Source organism: Apus apus, chromosome 1 (genome assembly GCF_020740795.1).
Source record: "Apus apus isolate bApuApu2 chromosome 1, bApuApu2.pri.cur, whole genome shotgun sequence".
Classification (NCBI taxonomy): domain Eukaryota; kingdom Metazoa; phylum Chordata; class Aves; order Apodiformes; family Apodidae; genus Apus; species Apus apus.
The window spans coordinates 81,870,833-81,896,755 of NC_067282.1; the positions used below are offsets into that span (position 1 = coordinate 81,870,833).

At 41.7% G+C, this 25,923-nt stretch overlaps 1 protein-coding gene across 1 annotated transcript; it reads left to right on the forward strand.

The window, feature by feature from the left end:
• The first annotated feature begins 3,756 nt into the window (after positions 1-3,756).
• On the forward strand, positions 3,757-12,969 carry LOC127390972 (cell surface glycoprotein CD200 receptor 1-B-like). The gene is made up of 7 exons (XM_051633192.1): positions 3,757-3,792; positions 5,308-5,395; positions 6,218-6,526; positions 8,069-8,317; positions 9,708-9,803; positions 11,208-11,254; positions 12,500-12,969. Exons 2-7 carry the CDS (start codon positions 5,329-5,331, stop codon positions 12,614-12,616), a joined length of 885 nt encoding a protein of 294 aa, XP_051489152.1. The 5' UTR covers positions 3,757-3,792; positions 5,308-5,328; the 3' UTR covers positions 12,617-12,969.
• The last annotated feature ends 12,954 nt before the right edge of the window (positions 12,970-25,923 follow it).

The window sequence follows — 25,923 nt, forward strand, 5'->3', positions numbered from 1 at the left end:
TAAAGATTTTTAAAAAAACACACCACAAACCAGACAAAATACTCATCTACTGCACAGCATGGTTTGTTTTTGGTTTTTCCCCTGTGGAAAACAAACCAAACCAAACCACTTTGTTAACGTTATTGCAATTATTAATATCTCAATGAATTCAACACAGAGACACCACAAACTTCTGCCCTGCTGTGGAGGAAGCTTGAAACCTATTTATCTTTAGGTACATGCTGCCAAAATACTGTAATTTTACAGTTGTTTAGTATAACTTTTTCCTAATTGCTCTGAGAGCTCTTTCTGTCAGGCTAGTTCTCTCACTCTTTCAGAAAGCTATCTACCCTGTATTTCCCAGTTTGTAGAGAAAGCTTGAGAGTTTTATGTGTTTGGAACTGAATGAAACTAGCTTGCAAAGTGTATACATTCAATTTTACCATCTGTGGCTTCCACTGACGCCAGCAAGTATAAGACAACTAGGAAACCTGAGAAGAAAATGCACTGTGGAGGTACAGCTCCTCCAGTCCTAATACTGCTAACAGTCTTCTGCTGTGTTAGTACAGGCTGCCAGGGTATCTTTCAGAGAATAAAAGTAGGAGGAGCTATAAAGTCAAGCCAAAGGTCAATGAGCCCAGCAGCACCTGCAGCAGCTGGCTGCAGATGGTTAAGGAAGATATCTAAGAACAGAGCAAGAACACAACCCCTACTCTTCCCCAAACAGTTTTCAGTTTCTGAGAATGAGCAGCTTTGGGAATATATACTTGCTACCCTGTTTGGTATGATTTTTTTTTTTTCCTAGGGCATTCAAATTCTTCCTGTATTTTGTAACTTTATTTCCATTGGCGGGACTTGAGGAATTCCAAGCAGAAGACCATTTTTTGGGAGAAACAGGTGCAGCAGTGGAGCCAAATGTGTCCTCTTGAGTGGGGACTGCAGGCTGTTTCCAGACCTGGTTCAAAACTCTTCACAAATAGTGAACAGGCTGCACAAAAATATCCCAAGGCCTGGCCCCTGAGATGTACAGTGAATGTGGACACCCCTGCTGCTACATTTCTTTAGGTAACTCAACTCAGATGCCTAGAAGCTTGTGTTAAAACTTTGAGGAGAAATGGGATGTGCCCTTAAATTGCCATTTGAACTGGAAATGCAGTACTAGTGGATAACCCCAGCTTCCAGAGTTTCCCACTCTCAAAAGAACAGCTAAAAATGAAGGCCGACCTGGCAATGTTGAAAATACAGCATATCCAGCATCTTTCACTTCAGAAAAGGTGTTGGCTGCCTGCAGGCTTCTGTGTTGGCTGCTTTGTGGTTGGCAAGTATTCAATGTGAAGGTTCTTCATGGCCCCCTGAGATGTCAGCCAGCCCTGCGTAGGGTGCAGGGGCTTGTGTATGCAGAAACCCTGTCTCCTTCTGAGAGCTGAGTGACAGAGGAGCCTGGCTTTGAGAAGAGAGGCCTTGGTGACAAAGTGGAAACCTCAAATGCCTCATAGTGAATGATGCTGCAGCTTGAAGGGCCTCACTGGTAAAAGTGTTGTTTTGAATTTTAAATAATGTATCCTTGCTTTGCACTGGAGTTTCCTGTGCAACTGCTTCCTCTTCTTGCTGTCCCTTCCAGCCCATCCCTACCCAAAGATAGGTGTTATAGAGAACAGACTTTCAAGGTCTCGACCCTTTACAATGTGCCTCTACTGCAAAACAGAGCCATGTTTTGCTGAGTTAATAATGGGAATGGCTATGTGGCATATCAGTGGTGATTAGAGTTGCACTGATTAATATCTGATTCTTTATGATCTGCACCTTTTCCTCCTTCAGATATATTTTAATTATGTTGGACTTGGCTTTATTTTATCTAAGTTGGTGCTTTGTGTAGCTTAAGCCTTGTAGCTTGTGTTTGATGTGTAATATCAGACAACTTGAAGGTTGTGGTTTGTTCTTCATGTCAGAAAGCAGTTTGTTTCTCTAGTTTGAACTGTGTCACATCCTCTTCAGTGGGGTGTACAACCATATGGTTTGTTTTCACTGAGCTCTTTTGGAGGGGGTAGAGGCTGTGTCTGCCTCTGAATCAAACCAGCTGTGTGTTAAGATTGCAGAAGCATCAATGAAAAGGAAATTAATGAACCGTACAGCTGAAAACAGGGACTACTTGGGATGGATGACCCTGAACTGAGATAGTTCTTACTTCTTTGCAACTATATCCGGGTCCCTCACGTGGAGGGAGCAGGAGGGGAACTCCAGATACAGTTCGCTGGTGTGCAGGAGCCACCTCCTAAGCAGTCCCAGGGACCAGCATCCACGCTGGACTGGCTGTGTGTGCCAGCGTCTCTCCACTCATCGCCAGGACTGCCAGTACTGGGGAGTGTGCCAGCACTGCTGCTGTTTGTTTCCCATGCTTCTGTGGCCAGAGGGCTCCTCTCCAGGCTGACAACCAGGTAACTTTCCTCCAGCCTCAGCATTTGTTGGGATGGATCTGAGTGTGAGCGGGGCCATTCCCTGGCTGGAAGGCTGAGGCTAAAGGAAGAGCGATGTGCAGATTGCACCGTCTTGTGCCAGCCACTGCTGTCAAGGCTGAGTAAAATCTTTAATTCATTTTAATGTAGTTATCGAGGCATTTTAATTCCATCAAAGGAAATAACACAAGACAATCTAGAAATGTTCATTTGCTACTTTCAAAGCTGTGCTTGCTTTCTCCTTTTTGGGTTTTGCTTTGAGACTTCTTGCTTACAGGCACAAGTATTCAAGGACTGAGAACCTTAAAAACTGCAGTCTAAATTTCATGTTTCATATTTTCAGACATGAATATTTAAACAGAGTAATATACTCTGTTCTTTCTGTAAGCCCCCATTTTTAATCATTAATGCCTGCTCTTTTGAGCAAATAAACCACATATACATGAGACCTGTACACATTTTTAAAAAAGATAGTTCTTTGGGACAAGTTCAAATATGACAGTATTCTGTTTATGAATATTTATAGATTCATCAAAATTGGTGAACACTGAAGTTACACACTTAGTGGACGTTTGTGGGTTTTGTTTTTTTTTGTGTTGTTTTTTTTTCTTTTGAAAGAGGCTGAAAAATTATTTGCAAATTGGGTCAAATTCAAAATTCTAGTAAAAAAGGATATTTTTTATTTTTTGGTGAAAAAAATGTTCAAATTTTCAAACTTTTTGATTTAAAGCAACTTTTGCATACATAATATATCCAAATTGCAAAAAAATTTAAAAATATCACCAAACCTTTTGTCAGTATTGAATAACATGCAACAAATCAAAATACTTCATTCGTGACAAAGATTTTAAGTGAACAAAAATTAAATTTGGGAGTTCTTTTTAATGTAGGAGTTACATTGCCTCTTGCCTGTTAGTAGCAGAATACTGATCCACGTGGTTGCGCTGGCACCGTTTCCAGGACACAATGAAAGCTTTTCATCCAGATGCATCAGTGTTTTGTTAGAACTGTGTAGAAGACCATCAGGCTGTTGTCTGAATGTGCATAGGTATTGCGTTGGCTTTAAGAAAACACTGCTGCCTCTTGCACTTGGCTCAAGGAAGGGGCAGCACTTGTTCTTTCTGTGCCACAAGTATGGCAGTGTCCTGGTTCTTCTTCTTTGCACCAGGTGTCCTCACTTGATATATTTTACATTTACAATGAAATGTGTAATGCTGCATAACTGAAGCCTGTTTCTTTTACAGCAGCTGCTACCAGCTGAGGCTTTAGGTTTCTGTGTGCACAGTGAACCCTGGCTGCCTTTCCCCCTCCTCTCAGCACACACCGAGAAGTGCTTGTAGTTAAACAGGGGGTGTGAACGGTGCGTGATCTAAATAGCCCAGAAGACAAATCCTATTGCAACACACATGACATTTCTGAATCAACCTCTGCACAAAGATATTTGCTTGTCTGGTGCACATTGGGTTTTGACTTGGGAATGAAAACAATGTATTTCCCATGGGATCGAAACACAATTTTCCAGTCATTTCTTGCAGTGGGTGACTGATTCAGAAACTAAAAGATCAAAGGGATAAAAATGATGGCATAAAGGAGAGAATGACAAAAGGTCTACTAAGGAGACAATTTGAGGAAGTGCAGAGGCGAGTGATGGAAAATGAAATAACTTTATGGGCAGGCTACAGGGAGCCTCAAGACAAAAGTGTGCCATTGATTGCTGACAGTAACAAAACTGCAGTCAGGATGTGGCTCTTGTAGTGCTGTGGAAACAAGCACAAACTCCAAAACCTTGGCTTTATGGGGGCACAGCAGTGCATTGGTTGGGAACATTTCTTCTGTGACAGAACCAGCAGGAGTACCTGCTGCAGTAGGGTGCTCATCCTTGAGACCTGAGCAGAAGAGGCTGGGACTTTGACAGTGGGCATACATATGTATGTTGCTCAGTACAACATAGCGTAAGTTTGCCATGCCAAACTGGGATCATTTATGTATGACATCTGACCATAGGAAATTATCAATGATGTTCTTAGCCAAATCCATGTTCAAGCAACAGCTTAATGGGTTTACATTAAATAACATATTTTAATTGGAGAACTTTTGGATATCACGGAGTGGTGCTTTTTTGTGTGAACCAGAAAATGATGTGCTGGGATGACAGCACTGTCTCAATCTTACCAGTGAACCACTGCTCTTTTTTCCAAAAAGGAACTAGCAATTTAAAAGCTATGATGTGTTAAAAAGCATATATAGTTGCAGACTAGCATAAGTTACTAGACACCTCTTTAGTTCACTGTGTCTATGAAAGCAGGAAATAAACTCATGTGTTTTTGATCTCATGCAAAATGATGGTTACCCTTTTTGTTCTACTACAGAAGCAGAGTTACCCTTCAAGAAATTATAACACGCATGAGTTAGGAATCATTTATTCGTCAAATAGTTGATAAAGTCTAGAACCTGTATTTTCCTATACATGCTGTTACCTTGATTTTTCAGAAAGAGTTGTAATGCGTATGTGTTTTGCTCTTGCAAAACCTTTGTTTCATCTTTTGCAGGTAAGTCTATGAAGCGGCAGTAAGAGGACTGTACCTATTTTTGTGCTAGCTAGGCTGGGCATGAATAGCAAGCAGCTAGAGATGCCTGTAAACTGGTATCAGAGATCCTGGATTTTTAACATTTGTTTGTAAACTGATTAGTGGTTTTTAAATTTTGAAAACCCTTTTTGCTTTACTTTCTTCAGTATAAGAATGATACTTGATACCGGGTCTTGTTTAGAACTTCTGTTTTCAAAGGAAACATGTTTTACTATGTATACTTTTTGAAGGGATTTGCACAACAATTTGTGTCTACATGCCATTTACTTTGCCTTCACTTTCTGCAGAGCTGATTCCTTCTGCTGAAGATGACTCAAACACAGGCAGTTCTGGTTGCACTGCTTTTCTTGCTAATGAGTCTGGTTGAAGGACCAGGTAAGTAAGAAAGATGCCAAACTACATGCAGCAGTCTTTGGTACTCTCTATTTCTAACTTATCAGTACACTGAAACTTCACAGTTCACCAGGGGTAATTTTGCTTATTGTTTAATGTGAATGCAAAGACTGATGTCACCTCAGCTGGCAAAATAATCATGTGCCTTAAACACAATGACATATCTTACAGAAATACAACATGAATCATCTGAAGACCCATTTCCTGTTTGACTGGGATGAACGTATCAGGAGATCTATGATTTCTGATAGAAGAGGGATCTAGATATGCCGCTTATTAAATATGCTTCATGAACTACTGCACCAAGTGATCTTGGATTTTAACCTTGTTAATGGGTGCATGTTCCACTGCCATACCTGGTTTTACTTGCACTTTAACTAAGGTACCTAATTTAGCAAAACAATTATTATTTTTTTAAACGGTAGTTTACTTTCACTTACGGGTGAATCTTGCCCTCCCCATCAGTTTCCTAAGCCCATATTAAAGTGGTAGTGTTGCCTAAAAAAAGATGGAGGACTTGCAGCTCATCAGCATGCATCACTTACCTGCACAGTGTCCACAGTGGAAAGGCATCACCTCCACTGCATTTCCAGGATTCAAAGAGGGACAGCAGGAAACTGGACATGAACATTACACACTACTTATATGTGTCTACACAGAGCAATGTGTCCCCAAGGCTGCCAGTACAGTAAGGAAGTGAAATTTTTAATTGTACACTTACATGTATGCTTTGAGTATGGCTTGGTGTATGCTTTGCTGATGGCTCTAGCATCATTTTTCATGTCTTTTTTTCTTCTTACGTAGCTTACAACATGGTGAGTGTGGAGGCTGGTCATGAGGCTGTGTTGAGTTGCCCTTACACCTCCAAGGTGCCTTTGCTGATGGCTATATGGAAGATGAAATGCAGCACTTGCTGCTTGTTTGCCTATAGAAGTGATCGCACTGAGACAAGGAAGTTAAACTGCAGCGAGAGGATGATGTGGAAATACTCACCTGATAGTGACCCTGCTCTTCGTATTTACCCTGTAAACCTTGGTGATGAGGGAAATTACACCTGCGAAGTTGTCAGCAGTGCAGGGAATTTTATTTTCTTCTCTTCTCTGACTGTGATAGGTAGGACACGCCTTGTGATTTATTTTTTTTTATTATTATTTGATTTGGTGGTAAAAATATCAAATTAATTTTGGATGCCTACAGAAATTGAAAATAAAGGGGTTAGCTGATTTAGCCTGGCTATTTGGAGAGGGGAGGTTTCAAAATGCACAAATCCAACAGTCTGCATAGTTTCTGAGGAAGTTCTTTGAGTGTAACATGGGGTTTGAATGTTGTGTAAATGTTCACACAACCCGGAGTATACACTCTTGGTTAAGTTAGTGCAAACAGAAGACATCAAATAAATATTGCTGCTATAAGCTGAGCAAGAGGACGCTGAAGCAAAAATCACTGGGGTCAATGTGTGTTTTGTCTGGTTAGAGCTGAATAGGAAAGGAGCAAAAGTTTCAGGACACTATTTGGAAATATTTCACTCTTCCAGAAGTATGGAAAGCTGCCTGTAAGACTGCATCACTAAAATAAAAATCAAATTAGTCTATTTTCAACATAAGCAGGAAAAAAAAGAATATTAAGAAACACATTGAATGCATCAACTCATCCTTTTCAGATAGTCAGGTAAACTATCTCGAGGTTTCCATAAATTTAAGAAAAAACACATAGGAGAAGATTTTGTGTTCTGGCTGTATCAGTTAAGCCCTCTGAATATAACTAAAAAATATGGGAAATTAATATTGGAACTCTGTAATGGCTATTACTAACTTTTGTCACTTGATTTGTTCTTCCCTGCAGGGTCTTGCCTTTCTGATAGCGGCTTAAGTATTATCCAAGCCTTTGTCTGTTTTGTCAAATGCAGAATATGAGTTTTTGGGCTTCAGGCAGAACAGTTTTGTCCAATTCCTTCTTTTTTTTCCCCTACGATCCAATTCTTGATTCTGCCTACCCAATCTCTCAAATATTTTAGCTGGAGCTTCAGCAAGCTGTGTTTTCTGCAGTATGTGCACTGCTGTACTTATGTATTCACAGCATCATTCTGGTTGAAAAAGCCCTTTAAGATCATCAAGTCCAACCACATCCTAATTCTACCAACAACTAACCTAACTCTACCAAGTCCAGTGCTAAAACCATGTCCCTAAGCATCATGTCTGTATGTCTTTTAAACACCTCCAGGGATGGTGATTGAACCACCTCCCTGGGCAGCCTGTTCCAGTGTTTGATAACCCTTTAGGTGGAGAAGTTTCTTCTAATATCTAATCTAAACCTCCCCTGGTGCAACTTGAGCTCATTTCCTCTAGTTCTACTGCTTGTTACTCCTCTCTGTCATCCCACCTTCTTCCATTACCACAGTGGCCACATTTTGGAAAACATGAGGAAACAGTACTTTTAGATGCAACTTGCTAGTTTTGGAGATACCTTGGAATTTTTTTGATGTATTTCTTTCCCTAAAGATCATTGGTGTTAATATTCCAAATTACTTTAAAATATCTTGAATTCATTGTGCAAACTGAAAAATACCATCCATTTTACAGCTTCTCAGCTGGTGATTTTTTATACTGAACTAGAAATAATGGTCGTGACCTTTTTTTTCCCTTTCTTCTTCCTTAGTCCCTCCTACTGTGACTCTGACCAGTGATACGAGCAGGGTGGCTGTGTGTCGTGCATCTGTTGGAAAGCCAGCTGCTGACATCTCCTGGATCCCTGCAAGTGATCGTAGCACTGAGGAAGAAGTCCATCACCTCAATGGAACAGTGACTAGAGTGAGCTACATAGGCTGGGTCAACAGCACACTTCCCACTGTCACCTGCCTGGTTACCCACCCAGCTACAAACCAGACTCTCTTCTTAGACCTGTCATGTAAATAACAATGTCCTATAATTTCTCTTTGTCATGCTCTTGGGCTTCTTTGTGCTGCTCTGAGAAGCTGTTCCCACTGAATGCCAGGGCTCTGCAGATTGTTTAGTGGGGTTATAAGCCAAAGTCCTAATGCATGTTGATAGAGAAATTAATAATTTTGAGTTAGTCAGTCGAAACCAAATGTTTTGTGGCATTGTATGGAGAGACTTTCAGTGTGTGGTTCTTTCTATCCCTGATATTTTTTACAAGAGTTCCTGATCCTGCTTTTGGTGGGCTGACATTGGCTGGATACCAGGTGTCCACCAAGCTGCTCCATCACTCTCCCTTCTCAAGAAGATGGGGGAAAAAGATATGACAAAAAACTCACAGTCTGAGATAAGGACAGGGAGATCACTCATCAATTACTGTTGTGGGCAAAACAGCCTTGACTTGGGCAAAATAATTTATTGCAAATCAAAACAGAGTAGGATAGTGAGAAATAAGAATGAATCTGAAAGCATCTTCCTTTCACCCCTCTTCTCCTCTTAGGGTATGTTATCACAGAGATGCTGTCAACATTGCTGACTGGCCCAGCTTTGTTCAGCAGATCTGTCTTGGTCCCAGCTGGCACTTGCTCTGTTGGACATGGGGGCAGCTTCTGGCATCTTCTCACAGCAGACACCCCTGCAACTCCCCACTACCAAAACCTTGCCATGCAAACCAAACACACTGCTTCAGTGATCTTTTTAATCACCAATGACAGAAAAGTTGCTTTCTGCAGCCACCATGATACAGTTCACTAATTTTTTCTGGGATGCTTTGAACCCCTGAAGTTGAATTTTGTCCAGATTCACACAGTGGTGATGGTCTGGAGAAAAATTACTTGGAGAATGTCTGTCTTTGACTTTGAAATTATCTTTCCCAGGGCCAAAGGTAATAAAGGGTAAAGTTCAGCTTTTCAGCTGGCTGTGCTGGACCTGTTGTTACAAGTCTGTTCCAGTAGAATCTGTAAGAACAGCTAAATAAGTGCTTATATCTCCAAAATACCACAGTATAGGCACACAGGACAGAAGTCAGCATAGACCAGTCATTAACAACAGCATTTTGCAGGGATGGCTGGCCATTCTGTTGTTGCAGGGCTAATATACTTTGAAGAAAATATACTTTGAAGAAAAGACCATGCAGGCAAACGAGTTGAAAATGAAAGTGTTTGTACACAAAGGACTGGATGTGTGAGGCAGCTTCCTATTGCTGGTTGGCATCCAGAGATCTCATCTGTGTGTCTCAGCTCATTTGAGCTGTGAGGGTAAAGTATTAGCTTTCTCCTCTGGTTAAGGCAGGTAGGAACAACATGTAGGCGGTGTCTACTGACATCTAGCTCTGTAACTAGCTTTCTCTTCTCATCTCTCAGACACTCGCCCCAGCCTTCCTTATCTCCTGATGGGAGGATCAGCAGGTGTTGCTGCTGTCAGTGGTGTGACCTTATGCTTGATTTTCAGATGCAGAGGTAAGCCATTTGATGAGCCTGAAATGTATTATAATTCCATTGCTGACTATGTGCAGATATAAGGACATGTACTTTATTGCTGAGAGTGGAGTGGGATGTAAGGATTGAGGAAAATGTCCACATAAGATGCATTGACCTGTTGGAAAAGTTCTAATAAAATAAAGGGTGGAACATTAAAACAAGTCCTGAGTTCTGTAAGAGACATAGTTATTATGATAGTAAGGCATTATATATATGGCAGTGAGTAAACCGGGATGAAAAGGATTCTTTCTGAGCGTAGGATAGGTTCACAGAATCACCAAGGCTGGAAAAAACCTTTAAGATCATCAAGTCCAGCTTATGACATAAAACCACCACATTGGCTAGACCATGGCACTAAGTGCCACATCCAGCCTTTCCTTGAACACATCCAGGGATGGTTCCTCTACCACTTCCTTGGCAAGTCCATTCCATTCTGAATTTTTAGAGTTATTTTGATCATTCTGCATTTACTGACATAAAAACATGAGAATGACTGTTCACAAAGTAGTCTAATGACTTCTTTGAGCAAGTGTAAGGAGAGGCCAAATCTACATACTTCCCTCTGGTACACTCGCAGTTTCTCAGTTTCTGTAGATTTCATTGGTACTGGGTCAGGGTCATACTAAATAACTTGATACTGAGAACTCAGATGTTTGTTACTCTTGGAGTCGAGTAAGATGCCTGTGATGGGGTATGAAGAGAGTGGAAGCACAAGTGGAGGCTTGAAATGGCAGAGAGACAGAATAGTAGGCTGAAGGCAAGAGTGTTTTCAGAAGAGCAGAAGATGAAGCACTGGCAAAAGGTAATGTAGAGGTGGGTGAACTGTAAATGGAGGAAACTTGCAGAGAATCAGAGTGCCTGATTTACTCCCCTGCTTTGCCTTGGCTCTGCTCTAGAGGTGAAATGAGGTGAAAGAGGGGCAATGAGGGGAGATGTGTACTAGAAGAGCAGAGAAGGCAGGGTGGAGAAAACAGAGAGAGAAGAAGAAAACAGAAGAGCAGTTGTTATTGGCAGTGGCAGCACTGACCAGTGCTTGCAGCTTTTTGATGGGAGCCTGTCCCTGCCACAGAGTGACCTGCTTCTTTGTGACAGGTGAGGAGAGGAGCAAACATGCTCAGATGGGTTCCCTGGCCCATCACATCCCCACAGAAAAGTGAATTCAGTCATGTCTCCCAGGGTGACAAAAAGTTTCCATGAAGGGCAAATAAAATAATGGTGTGTTCAAGAGCAGGACATAAAAAATAAGAACTTAACCAATGAGTGCAACTGTATTTTGAAGCAAGTCTTTCAACAGCTGAGGGCAGGTAGAGGAGAACTCCAGACATAACAGCTGTCCACCTTTCCCCATCAAACCATCTTAATTTCCTGATGTCCTCCTTTCAGCTTCCCGGTTGCGTAAACTGGCACATGGGTCAGCAGTACCAGCTGCAGTAAGTGGGCTTTTCTTTTGTGTGTTTTTCATCTATTCTCCACTAAAGCATGTGCTTTCATTGCAACGTGTCTGCTCTGACAAGGAGCTTATATCTCTCTGTGTCCTTGGAATGAGGAACAGTGTTTCTGGGAGCGTGTCAATTGTTTGGATGGCCCAATCTTTGTGTTTATTCAGAGCATCTGAGTAATTGCTGAAGTGCTAGATGGAGAGTTGAAGCACTGCATTTCCTGCCCAAGAATACTATAAATTACATTTACAACACCAGTGGTTAAACTGAATTATAAATCTCCCAGAAGTTAATGTTTTCACATCTCTGCTTCACAGAGTAATCTTAACTCTGATCTTTTGCTTAAGAATGTGTATTGCCCTTGATGGCAGGAACCTGCCTGATTAAAGACTGAATGAAAACAGGCAAGTGTTTTACAATGAGGGAAAAGGGTGCCCTTCCTTATGTTGTATTAGAGACAAACATGGCTATGAAACTGTTATTTTTTAAGCTGCAGTCCAAACACTTAGAAACTAGGAAACAGCAGTGATATAACTTGCCACTGCAACTTTTACTTCTCTAATTCCAATGTGTTGTGATACATATTTAACAGCATGATAATATGTTGCTCTTTTCTCAGGGCTTCTGCTTCATTTAATCCCCGCTGAAAAAGCAATTATTTCATATTTTGTTTTCTGCTTTACATTTAAATTAATGGTTGTGTGCCTTGTTTTTCACAAACTAGTCAAACAGTGTTCTGAAGTTAGAATGATTAATTTTCTGATATGCTTTGCTATGGCATTCAGGACAAGTTGACTGACAGGAGTGGGAGTTGCAGACATCGAAGTCAAAAGCTTCTAGTAATTTTAGGTGCTTAAATTTGATTGCCTGTGGCTTGCCTGTGTTTTTTTTCAGAGAAGTTAATGTTGTTCATTAGAATCTATTTTGCTGAAAATGCAGGCATTTCAAAATCTGTTTTTAATCACATTAAGGAAAAAATAATTCAAAAGGCTGTCCTTCTTTAAGCTGTGTGAAATCAGTTGTTGCATCTCTGCATCAGTTCAGGTTTCACTCTCTGTGCCCTAGCCTTTTGCTTACAGAACTTAAGAGAAATAACTGCACATTTTCTTTGCAAAAGTAATGTTGCCTCCCAGGTTTCTTCTGGCCTTGATTTTTGTTTGGGCTCTCTAGGTGTATGATGGTTCCACAAAATTCTACCACGTAATACAATGGTACGTGTTTTTCTTTATTTTGCAGACCAAGACCTTCAGGTCCATACCATCACTTGCAAAAACAGATGTGATCAAGCCTCCTATCTTATCAGAGAGTATCTATCAAAATTACAATCCAGGAACGATATATATGAACTATTAACAGAGTGGTTACAAGCAGTCTAATACCAGCTCAGCTACTACTTATACTCAGTTACTTGAACTCGTACTTCAACTAACAAATCTCAGACCCTAGCACATAGCAGACCAACAGAACAGTCAAAACTGCCTCACAAAAGCCTTTCTCTTTCCTGGCCTGAAGACAGTAGGGGAGAACAACCTGTTTTAGTAAATTATTTATCCTTCTCTAAATGTCAGCTTTCAAAACATTTGAAATTTGTAAAGATTGAGTTGGGGAAATACATATCTGAATATTTTTTGAAAGTGGACTCTGATACATGTGCTGGCTTCCCTCAAATCGAAATGACAGACTGTTGGTGAATATGTAGCACTTTTTCTTCCATTCTCACAACTGGATTATTTTTGCAATTTTGTGGTGAAAACCAGGAAGTGACATAGGAGACCCTAAAACATAGAAGGTCAAAGAAATTCATCCAGCAGAAATGCAGAAATAAGAGGGATTTTTTAACTGGGTAGTTACATGATGCAGGTGACAATCTGGTCTTTGTCAGCTTTATTTTTTATTTTTAAATGTATTTCTTTTTCAATCAAACTTTATGTTGGCATTGATAACAGAAGAAAAAAAGCCAATTGGAAATTGTACTTGGTATAGAAATGAGAAATAACAATGGGCAATTTTTAAGGTTAATTTTACATTAAACATACAAATACTTACTTCAACTATTTCTGGGGATATTGGGTAAATTATTGCCCAACTTATTGCCAGGTTTCTTAGAAGCTGAGATCACAGCATGCTTTTACTGAGAACAGAAGCATTAAGTTGTGAAAAATATAGGTGGTGTCCTTTTTTAAAACAAACAAAAATAATGCCTAACCCAGTCATTTCTTTCTCATCCTCCTGCCCCCAAGCTGAAAAAAAAAATCCCACTGATTGGTTGCTAATTTCAGATTTCTTTTGTCAGATTTGTCAGACCTTTCAAACACTAACACAGCACTAAGTTTACTCAAATGTGTTTTGAATGGCCTTTGCCTGCTTGTTGCTGGATAAAGTCATCTTTGCTTCTTCAGTGTTCTTAAGCATGAGGATCTCCCAGTGACTTCTAATTGCACTTCACTTTATCACTTCTAAATATACATGGGTGGTGGGCACCCTGCCTGTCATTTTAGTCAGGAAGGCATAAAGAGTGGCTCTCTGCCTTAATGAAAAATGCCTACAGAAGGCCATCCCTTCACACCTGCTGGGTAACTGAGCAGAGCCTTTCTTGTGGTGGTAAACATCAGTGACGGGTCACTGCCTCAGAGATGTGTACTGCTTCTTCATGTCACCTGTGAGGACGGAGAGGCACCATTTAATGTATACAGCCTTTTGAGAGAAGTGACAGATAGCTTGGAATTACTGGAAACAGATCTCCACCTATACTAGCTAGGAAAAGCATTTTGTAGCTCTAGTGAAATTCACAGCAGTGCTTTCATCTCAGGAACTGGTTTCCCACTTCTTCTGGCTCCCATCTGGCAGTGTGTGATGGGCACAGTCCAGCAGCTAAGACCAGTCACAGAGCTCTCAAGGAGTCAATTGTGACTGAAAGCCTCTGAATTGGGGGAAAAATCTCTTTCTTAGGTCTTAGACCAGTTAGGTCTAAACCTGGGCTCCTAGGCTGGTGTTGCTCAGTGTGACAAGTGAACATGGATTGTTTCTGTGGACAACTACAGCAATTTGGGTCTGTCTTATTCAGAAGCTGGACCATTGCAGCCAGACCAAAGGATGACATGACTGCCAAACTGAAGATACAGGCTTTGAAGCTGTCACGGTGCATATGTGTTATGATTTTTCGGATGCAATGCAAGAACTTATCAACATTTCTTTGCACCAAGTGAAATGTTGAAGAGTAAGATCTAATGGAGACAGGGAGATGACAGTATGTGTGGGTAAAACCCTCTGGAGAAACATCACTGTGATAAATAGCCCTGTCTGAAAACCATGGCTTCTGCGCTCATTATTGTATTTTCCCTTTAATTTGTATTTGCGGGATTGGTCTAGTCACCTGCAACGTGTCAGCTTTTCCTAGAAATTCTGAGGAGACTTTATTGATGTGCTGAGACAAAGTGCTCTGGCAATGAGATAGATTCCTTTGTGGTTCAAGTACTCAGTGAAATGGGCTCTCCTAGCAGTTCCACATCTCTTAACAGCCACGTGATTGTGGTTTGCCTGATTTCTTGTTTCAAGAGCAAATCCTGCTGCAACTTCTCAGAAAATGAGCTCGCAGGTTTGCAAGCCTCATTAGGCTCTGATCATCACCTGTTTACTGCCAACAAAAAGCTTGAGTTAGCAACCCACAGCTCAGACAAACCCACGTGTTGCAGGCACTAAAAGGCCTCAGCTGCCTAATTGTTGTATCTTCCTCTTGCAATAAAATTGGCCCTCATCCTTTTTGAGCTCGTTGTGTATGATTAATAAAACTTATTAGGCCAAAGAGAATAATGTGGCTAGTGGGTGTGATTGCAAGAAAGGCTGCAACATGAATCATGCTTCTAGGCAGAACATAGTAATTGAACAAGCTCAGTCAATTTTCTGTTCATCTTTTGTATGTTATAATACTGGCACAAGCAGCAGGTAGTTTCAGATAGAGTTTGCTTCTTTTTTAGCTATTTGCAACTCACTGGAGCTTTTGACCACAAGGATATGCATTACATCCAAGCTGCCAACAGGTGATAACTCTTCTAGTGGGCCTGCCAGCTCTGCTAATAGCATCCTCTTTGAAAGGAGGAAGATGGGCTTAGTCAAGCAGTGGGCCCACGTGTAAGCTGAGAAAGGAAGCCCTTGGTGCTTGGGTAAGACATGGAGATCTGCGCGTTCAGTGATTTTGTATGGAAGCAGTGAGAGGAAAATGGGAGCGACTGGAGAAGGGTGTTGCTGCAATCTGCGAATTGTTTATTTTCCCTTTTGGAGAGATTTTAATTTATTGGGATCTGCTGAGATGTCAGCACATGGTGCTTGCCTCTCACTGAGGAGCAGTGAGCTTCGGCACTGACTTTTAGGGTGAGACGCTTGTCTGGTACTCACTAATGTTCCCAATGGAAGCAGCCGACTCCCAGATTACAATTTAGGAATCTGCGGTTTATTGATGGAATAAATAACATAATTTGGCGTAGAAGGTTCAAAGAAGGTAACCAGGAAACAATAATAGCAATAATAATAGAGAATAATGGAAAAACAACAATAATACTATACCAAGGTAACTTCAATTAACGACAACAGCAACAACACCCCGTTGATTTAAGCAATAGCAATAAGGAGAAAGGAAAGGAATGGGAAAGGAGGAGCTGGAGGGCTCGCCTAACAGATGGTAAAAGGGATCACGGAGGGAATAGGGATGGGGCCCAGGTAGATGGGCAAGGAAGGATTAAGGGCAAGTACATATTTTTCTTTACCCAAGTCCCGAGATGGCCAGCTGCTTTATAGGTTTTCACTGTCTTCCTGCCTGGCTGGCGGAGAGGTTTAACCACACCCTGAGGGCAGGAAGAGCAGTGACAGCAGAGTTCCCCTGGCAGCCGCGGTCCCGGTGAACTGGAGTTCCCCAGGAGCTCACAGGAACGGGCAGGCCTTCTCCAGCACTCCCAGGGAACAGCAGCATTTCCCTCCTTTAGGCTACTGACCCTATCTCCCTTAGTCTCTCCAGAGAGCCGGCAGATCTCTCTGCCCACTGACCGGCAGCACCTCCCCTGCCCTCCGAAAAGCCAGCAGGGCCCTGGTGCTGCAGCCCTGTGCCTAAGTTGGCACAGCGTCATTCCCCGTGCTGGGTTGGGCTTCGCCCTCTTCCCGGGGCTGCAATCCAATCCTGCAGGGTTGGCCACAGTCTCTGGGCAGTGCCTTAGAACATTTCCAGTGGATTCCCACCACAGGATTCTCTGTCTCCACCTTGGAGTCCGGTCTGCAGTTTGTGGCAGGGAGGAGAGGGGAGACAGGCAGAGTCCCCGTGCAGCTCATGGGCAGCCACTTTGTGCTCACTCATTGCCTGTGAGCCACGGAGGTTTTAGGAGAGGGGCACGGTCTCCTACAGGTGTTGACAAAGGAAAACATGAGGACTAAGAGAGTGAGCATGATGTTGGGTGTTACAGTCTTAATACTTCATAGTGTGATAAAGCTCTTTTTCCATTCTCACTGCCTGTCCTGTCGCTGGGTCCCCTAACTGCTGATTGTGATGCCTGAAGGATGGGCTTTTGTCAGATGGGAAGCTCTCTGCACTCCTTTCTCCGTCTGAAAAAGTAGGCGTGGGCTTTGATGGTGCCCTCTCTGCCTGCCATTGTCAAAGAGTGGTGTGTGTCATGCTTCTTGGTCTTAGGAGCTGCACCCCAAAGGGCTGCAAGCCATGAGACACACACCTCGGGAGCAAGGGGAAGGAGGGAAAGGCCTGGCACCGCTTCAGTGGGTCTGGGGTTTTAACTCCTCCTCTGTCAGAAAGGCTGAGCTGGGCTTGCAGCCAGGTCCACCTCTGCTAACTCCCTCCCTCCCAGAAGCAGGGACAAGCGTGCAGGAGTGCTCGGCTGCCGGGCCAGTGCTGCCCGTGGGGTGTGGAAGACCTGTCACCTGCCTGCAGGGGCTGGTAGCTGCCAGCTCCTGCCCGAGCTGTCTTCTCTTCAGTTGGCTTCTGAGAAGATGCCTGCTTCCCGCCTGGGTTTAATATTGCAGTTGATCTGTTGAGTGCTGAGAGAATCGGAAGAAAAATCACTTAAATATTTTCTGTGATGATGATTTTGTAATGGGATAGGCACTTTGGTGTAATCCAGAGAGTAACCCAAACTGTGTATTTTGTCTCTTGTAGGAATTTAGTCTGGGAAATAACAGGATGTTTTTATTAGTATATTTACCTAGCTTTTTTCCTTAATTGCAAGAACATTTTAGTGATCTTATGCTGAATTTATTTGCAACAAAAGCAAATTTAAGCAAGGCAAATGTTTTAGACTGCAAATTTCCACATATTCTTCTGTGACCCTGTCAAAACGGCTAGGAAAATGCTGATTGTTTATTGAATAATTGTTGTGGGAGAGCTGCTAAAAGGAGATGACTGTTGCAATGAGCTATTTGCAGATATAAATGATAAGAAAAAAAGCTGGGAGTGTGAGCCCCTATTCCAGGGCTGTTCCAACTGCATTGCCTTCCCACTGCTGTTTCAGACTGAGTATTTAGTCGAATGTGTAGTTGATCGAATTATCCCCTGTGTTTTTTAGTACTACATGTGACCATAGAGGAAATGCTCCTGTTTATTGTGTGGATTTTCACTCTCAATGTTTACAGGGAACTCTCAGGACTAGTGATGATGTTTGCTCTCTGATTAATCTATGAACAATTTATCTTCTGGTAACAGCAGGTGTTGCAATGCTGTTGAGTACTTATTTTCTTTCCGTTCACTGAATATGGAAAAAAAATAGTTGACATAAAAGTTATGTTTAGATCCCCATAAATTGGAATGTATCTTCAGATTATGAACAAGATTTGTTTAAAGTAGCAATTTCAGCACCAGGATTGAAATTAAGAGGATACATTAGTGTCTTGCAGACTTTGGAAATGGGGTAAATGTCCTAAGGGTATTTGCCAGTTTTATGAAAACCTTGGTTTCCTAAGTTGCTATTTATTTCAGCTATGTTTTTTGGTCCAGCCTTCTTGACATAATTTGTCTTAGCTTTTTGTCTCTGATGAGGAAATACTACTTTCCTTGGTTCTCTTGTAATAGCTGTAACACCTGTGGAATATTGTCCTGCTGGTTTTGATGTCTTCGTGACTTGGTCTTTCTGCTTTTGTGAACTCTTTTTAGTTAATGTCAACTTGTCCTCAGCTACCTGACTTACTGTCCACAATCTGTATGCAGTGTTTCATGTGCAGGAGGCAGCGAAGAGCTGATGATTTAACCAGGTAGGACTTCTACCACATTTTCTATCACTTCTCTGTCCTGGAATAGTTTGTGTTTGTGCTCTTAGCTGTGCTTCTTTAAGCAATTACTCACTTTTCTTTTCTCTGTATTTCCTTAATGTTTTCTCCACAATGCTCTCATGCACTAGTTTTCTCAGTTTATTGATTTTTAATCTTCTCTAAGTACTTTATTATCCAGTTATCTTTCCTACACTTTTTGGCATCAAACAAAATTGCATTCTTCATTCAGCTGCATGAGTAGGAGCCAGATCCTCTCAAATTTTTTCTTTATAAGATTGTTTTGTTTTGTTTTTGGGAGGGGAAACTTGTTTTGGAATTTTCTGGTTCTTTTCACTGAACTTCTCCGTAGAGAATACATACTTCAGGTCCTGATTTTTTTTTTATTTTAAATTGTTTTGGCCAATACATAATAGTAAATTAATCACTCTTGACTATATTTATTCAACTTCTGTAATTTTAAGCTCACCTACCAAATCTACATCTGTAATATGCAGCATCTTATTTGCCCTTGGGTGATACCTGTCTGACATTATTATGCAAAAACATCATAGCCAGTTTACTTTTTTTCCTTTATAATTAACTGCTGCCTTGTACAGCAATAGGCATCCAGCAGCAATAGGCATCCAGCTCAGAGGAACTAAGCAGGCATTTATCAGTGAGGCTTTTCAAACAATCTTAATTATCAGTGATTTTACTGAGTTCAGACACAATAACAAAACACCTCTGACATAATAATGTCTGACATAATTTCTCTGAATGGGACTATACCTATGTCTGACTCATACATTGTTAATAACATCGTATATAACCAAAAAATGGTGGACTGAGCTCCACCGTAGAAAGTAGATGTTGTTTTACCTGATTAATAATATGAGCAACAATATTTTCAGAGAAAGAGGAAAATCACAGACTCCTTTTGCATTTGCAAAAATTTGCATTTAAAGAAGGGCAGAAACAAACAGCATAAGGAGGCTTTTAGCTTCACTTCCTCCAGATTCTGTCTCTTGTCATTATTAAGCTATCACTACATCTGCTGCTGGTTTTCTTATGTATATTCTACTGGTTTTGATTACATTATCAAACCAATTTGCACAGAGTTTAGCACATAATGCCCTGAGAAACCTCAAGGACTTCCTTCTTCAGACTGGGGCTAGTCTGAAATGGCCTCCATTTTTACTGTTTCCTGCACTCTTATGTTTCTGTGAAGCTTTGTGGTGTTCTCCAGCACTGATTCAGGCTCCTTGATGCCTGTCAATATTTAATCTGATGCCTGGTGTGGAGAACTCTGGAACAGCCAGAGATAAGGAATAATCTCTGGCTGCATGAAAAAGAGTTATTCCTTTAATTGGGACCTGCTCGGGATATCTGACCTGAGTCTCAATTGCTGCATTCAATATCCTTGGTGAAAAAGGTCTTGAAAAGTTTGAGCAGGGATGGGGGCCTGGCTGGTAATTTGTCTCACAGGCACAGAGGTTGTGCCTAAACCTCTGCATCTTGCTCCTTGTCTTGCCCTAGGAAGCTTCTGCAAGAACCTTACAAGTTTGTTAAGTGCTGTATTCCTCCAAGCAAAACTTCTCATCCCTCTTTCTTCTGTTTGAAAAAGAAATGGTACTGATGCCCTTTCTCAAAGCAAAAGCATCTTGCTTGCAGGTAAACCTAAGAATTTAGGGACTGCCTAGATGGGGTGTATAGTGCTGCAAAACAGCCACAGGACTAGTTCAGCTTGGAGTGTATCTCCATGACCCTTCAAAACTGGGTTGATCATCCTCCTCCTGAGTTAGCTAGAATTACCAGCCTACATTGATTTTGGGGATTTGCACTAAATCCTAGACTGGCAGAGTCATGCTAATGTAGTATCTGTCTTCTCTGAGTGCAATCCAGATATGTATGTATGACTATATGACTGCTGCTCTCCAATACAAATTTGCATTTATTTGTTCTCAGAGGGATTTTGGCTTATCTTCATGGGGGATTTTGAGTTTCTCCTCTTGATCCTTACTTGCATGAGCTTAGATTGATTTTATATCAGGAGCTAATATTTTGTAAATCCTTTCTTATGTTTAAATACTACAAAACCTTTTGCCAAGTCGATACTACTATCTGCATCTTAGCACAAGGAAAACTCAGATGTAGAATCTCTAGCAATGGCTCTAAGCTTTTACAGGAGACAATTTCCAAACGATGCTTCAAGAAATACCCAATACTGGAGTAATTCTGGCAACTCGGTTACTGTAAAAAGCCCAGCACCATGTTGTGCAGAAACAGGATTATTGCACAAGACAGAGAGAGGCAGCCAGACTGGACACAACCATCAGTGACCTGCTCTAGCTGTGACCCTGCCTGAGCAGGGGGCTAGACTAGATGTCCTCCAGAGGTGTCTTCCAGCCTCAGCTATTCTATGACTAGTGCCAGGGTTTCTAGATCCTAAGCTACCCAAGGGTTCTTTCCAGCAGAGGGTCACCAGTTCTTAGTGTTGGTGCTTTGTCTACGGGAGAAGAATATCATAAGAGACTGTTATGCCTTGCAAGCAAGATCGAGTAACTTAGGAGACATTGTCTGAAGGCAGAACTCCTCTGGGAGATCAGTGGGCCTTTGCTTGAACACTGATTTCTGAAGTAAGGGCTTGGCTGTTTGTGAAGTGCTGTGTTTGCCTGGTCAGTGTTACACACAAGTGTGTGCTCTTCTGGTGTGCTTCTGGGTAGGCTGGGATACACTGCAAATAGGATGAGCAGTCAGTATCTGCAGGTTTAGGGTTGTGCAGTACCCCTCCAGTCACGGTCAGAGTTTTTTTCTTGTAACTGAACATTTTTTCCAAGTGTTTAAATTGCCACACAGATGGTTCCTGCTTTAGCTGAGTGTGTCTCAGTAGCACGTCAGCTGAGCAGGACTTCCATGTTAGTTTTGATGTCAGAATAGAAGGATTCTCGGACTTTCCAAAAAATGTAAAACTCTTACTCATTACTGAAACTTTTAAAAAGAAATAAAGCTTAAAAGAATGATGGCAGAGGGGTGCAGAGGTGGCTTCTGAAAGAAGAAAAACAGGTGCAGTGCCCCATGTTGACCAGAGCTGGTTTCAGCTGGCTTCAAGAAGGACCCACCAATGGTCAAAGCTGAGCCCATCAGTGATGCTGGTGGAGCCTCTGTGATATTTGAGAAAGGGTAAAAAATGCTGCACAGCAGCAGTGAGGAACAGGAACCGGTGAGTAGCCTCCCTGTCCTTATCTTGACCCACGAGCTTTTTCATCCTACTTCCTCCCTCATTTTATGGTGTCCTCCCAGGGATCATTACTCAGTCCAGTCTTGTTCAATGTGTTCACCAATGACCTGGACGAGGGGACAGAGAGTATCCTCAGCAAGTTCACTGATGATACCAAACTGGGAGGGGTGGCTGATGCTCCAGAGGGCTGTGCTGCCATCCAGTGTGACCTGGACAGGCTGGAGAGCTGAGCAGAGAAGAACCTCATGAGCTTCAATAAGGGCAAGTGTAGAGTCCTGCACCTGGGCAGGGAGAACCCCATGTACCAATATAGGTTAGGGGTGGACCTTCTGGAAAGCAGATCCAAGGAGAAGGATCTGAGAGTCCTGGTAGATAGAAAATTATCCATGCATCAGCAATGTGCCCTTGCTGCCAAGAAGGCCAATGGAGTCCTGGGTTGCGTAAGGAAGAGTGTGGCCAGTAGGTCAAGAGAGATCATTCTCTCCCTCTACTCTGCCCTGGTTAGGCCACAATTGGAATCCTGCATCCAGTGCTGGGCTCCCTAGTTCAAGAGAGACAGGGAACTACTGGAGAGAGTCCAGAGGAGGGTGACAAAGATGACTGGGGGATTGGAGCATCTCCCTTATGAGGAAAGGCTGAGAGAGCTGGGACTCTTCAGCCTGGAGAAGAGAAGGCTGAGGGGAGAGCTTATCAAGATACAAGTATCTAAAGGGTGAGTGCAAGGAATATGGAGACAGGCTTTTCTCAGTAGTTCTCAGTGTCAGAACGGGGGATAACGAGTACAAGTTGGAACATCGGAAGTTCCATTTAAATATGCAGAAAAACTTATTTACAGTGAGGGTGAAAGAGCACTGGAACAGGCTGCCCAGGGAGGTTGTGGTCTTCATCTCTGAAGATATTCAAGACCCGTTTGGATGCAATCCTGTGTAAAGTGCTCTAGGTTATCCTACTTCAGTGGGAGAGTTGGACTAGATGATCTCTAGAGGTCCCTTCCAACTCAAACAATTCTGTGATTCTGTGATTTATCTTCTGCTGAGGAGTGGGAGTGAGAGAGCATCTGGATGGGCACCTGGTGGCCAGCCAAGGTCAACCTACCATGTCAGGTTTATTCACTAACCGACCTATAATATGAAATAGGATGCTGTAAACATAGGCTCTACACTATGAAGGCATTTTATGCTTATGATACATCTCTAGATCTTCTGATTTTAATCTTACCACTCTGTAATGAGTGCTGAAAATTTCATTTCCACCCATTCTATTCTCTCAGCTGACAATAAGTACTGCTGAGCAAGCAAAGGTAAGTGCTTTTTGTCTGACTGTTTCCACAGTCCAACAGAGTTTATATGCCATAGTGTGGTGCTTGTAGCTGTGCTTATATTTTGGATTTCCATTCCTGCACATGCAAGAGGATGGACAAAAGCCCTGAAATCCATTCTGTGTTATATTTATCATCTCTGAAGTATACAAACACTGCTTCTGTTCAAATCAAGTGTCCACATACAGAACAATGTGCTTAGTACCTAAATGTCTTACTTGTACTTACTTCATCTCTGTGTGAGAGAGGAGTGTTGTGTGGAAAAAAAGATGAGTGAGCCAACTACTGAAAAGCTCTGGCCTGACTGATTGCCTTTATCTTCAGTTTGCTTGAAATATTTAAATCAGGAGGATTAGAATCGAATAACAGCTGTTAAGTGTATTGTTCAGGTTGCCTCCTTAACCAGGCAAGTTAGTGACTGCAGAGCTATGATACCTTCATGAGCACTGCCTGCCTCCAGGTCTGAATCTCTACCAGCTGTACCTACTACCACATTCTTTTTCATTGTCATTTTTGTGTAATCAACAGTGGCTGCCTATTTCAAGATGATACATATAGCAAAAAACCACAATATATACACACATATGTACATTCCTTTGTGTGTGTGAAGCTGTGAATACATACAGAAAAAAGTTATGCTTTTTCCTTGAAAAATTAATTTCTTAATAATTTCACATCAACAGAACATCTCATATATATAAATATTGTGAAAGACCTTACCAGATAGATAAGACATATGAGGGATAAAATTAAAAGTTGCTGTGGAAACCAGAACCTGAAATAAGTCTTTCTTTTGTGCACTCAAAATCCCAGTCTTTGTCTTCTGTTAGCATACTGTTTGCATATAATTTCTGTCTTTAGGAAAAAGAATCTGAATTGCTGATATACAAATGGAAATCCCATCTGACTGTGACTGTAAAGTGCATCTGAGACTAATGGATTTTTTTTTTTTTTTCCCCTTTCTGTGAGTATTTTGAGTCCCTCTCTTGTCCTGGTATCAGTCTGGTGTAAGGCAGAAAAAAATCCCTGGTGGTCATTACTGCCTATCTATGACCAACTGCAGCAGTTGGCTGGAATTGTTGATATTATTGCCTTCACTGGAGTTAAATGTGAAGTAGGAAACAGGTTGGAGTAGTGTATAGAGGAGGGAAGTAGAAAGACTACAGAAAATGTTAAGGCATGGAGGAAATGTTTTGCTAAACACAAAACGTTCTTTAGCTCTCAGCTGCAGCTGTCATCATCCCTCTGTAGCACATTCTTAGAAAATCACATTTCAAATATGGCTTGTCAAATAAGCAAAAAGCAACTTGAGTGCTGTATGTCCCAACCACTTTGGTACAGAAAGGCTTGATCACACTAATGTTGGTGTCCATGTTCTATCCTTGAGATTCTTCTGCTGCTGTAATTTCCTGGAGTCATCTGTTGGCTTATGGATTCATGAAGTGTTAGCCTGGGTCAGGAATGTGCTTTTGAAAAGAAACTCCCAACAGTCCAGGCTTACTGTGCTGGGTTCATATTGTCATGCAGTCTTGGAGCACACAGAAAATGTGGTATCTTTTCTGATGGATCTAAAGCAGAATATGTACCCCAGGGATACACCTAATGCTCTCCAGCTGCTAATGGGCATTCAGTTCACAGGCTCAGACTGTGATTAGCCCAAAATAAAATTCCCCCAACCCATGCTGTGCTCTGTCAAACCACTCCTGCTGAGCTACACAGCTGATTAGATAAACATAGCTTTTGTTAAACACGCTCTTTCTGCAGTGTGATTTTTTTTTTTTTTTAAATCTGTTTTATATGCAAGAAATAACTTGAGCATCAGCTCCAAGGAAGCACTGAAAAATGCCAGTTTGCAGTGCTCAAGTACTGATAATCTCTCTTGATTTCACAAATAATGTGCATGGAAAAGATGGGGCCAAGTATTGAGTATTGTGCCTGTTATGTGCCTTGGAAGAAGCATTACAAAGTGATTCTTCTGGTGACCTGCTAAGCTTGGATTGCTCACCAAGAAAACATAGGAGTCATGGCTGCATGCAGGCATTGTTGAGAGCCGAGCCTCATGTTTTCTTCAGAAATACTACAGAGAATGATGTGATGTCAATTTGTACAATTCTATGCAAATTCATGAGTCCCATTTGACTTATTCAGTAGTTATATCTAAAAAAATAAACTGGCAGGGAATGTCTACTGTTATCGCACGCCAGCTTGCATTTAAAAAGCTGTTGTGCTTAAGTGCAAATTGGGAATTAGCATATCTGCAAAAAAAGAAAGAAAAAAAAAAGCAAAAAGCCAAATGTGCAGAATACATCTACTAGATAAAATGTCAAGACCAGTCCCAGCTCTGGAGCTCATACTAAGGAAATGCTTCACATACAGACACTCTCTAATGGGCAGGGAATTGTTTTGCCCTTCTAGTTTTAGTGCCATCTATGTAGAGATCAGCCCTTGTGGAATTTCTAAACTAACATTTGAATGACTGTATGCTGCCCTATAATTTGAGTAAGAGATTGGCTGTGAAGCAAGCTTGCCCAGACATTGTAAAATCCATCTCTTAGGAGTACAGAAGTGACATCCCAGAGATGGCTCTGCACCCTTCTTTGTGTGGTATTTCCCAGGGTGGTTCAAAATTGAAATACTAGACAAGGACATTTTTATTTCAAAGATAAACACTAGGTGAGTCTGTCCAAGTTTCACCTCAATTTGTTAAAGAAGGATTACAGACTGTTTCCATTTGCCAGCATGGTTGGCCTGCATTAAATTGGCTGTACATTCTTAGTGAATTGGTGTCCATGCCATAGAAAACAACTCCTACATGGGCATCTTTGTGTTGGAATCTACTGGATTTCCCTGCTGTGTACCTACTGCTGG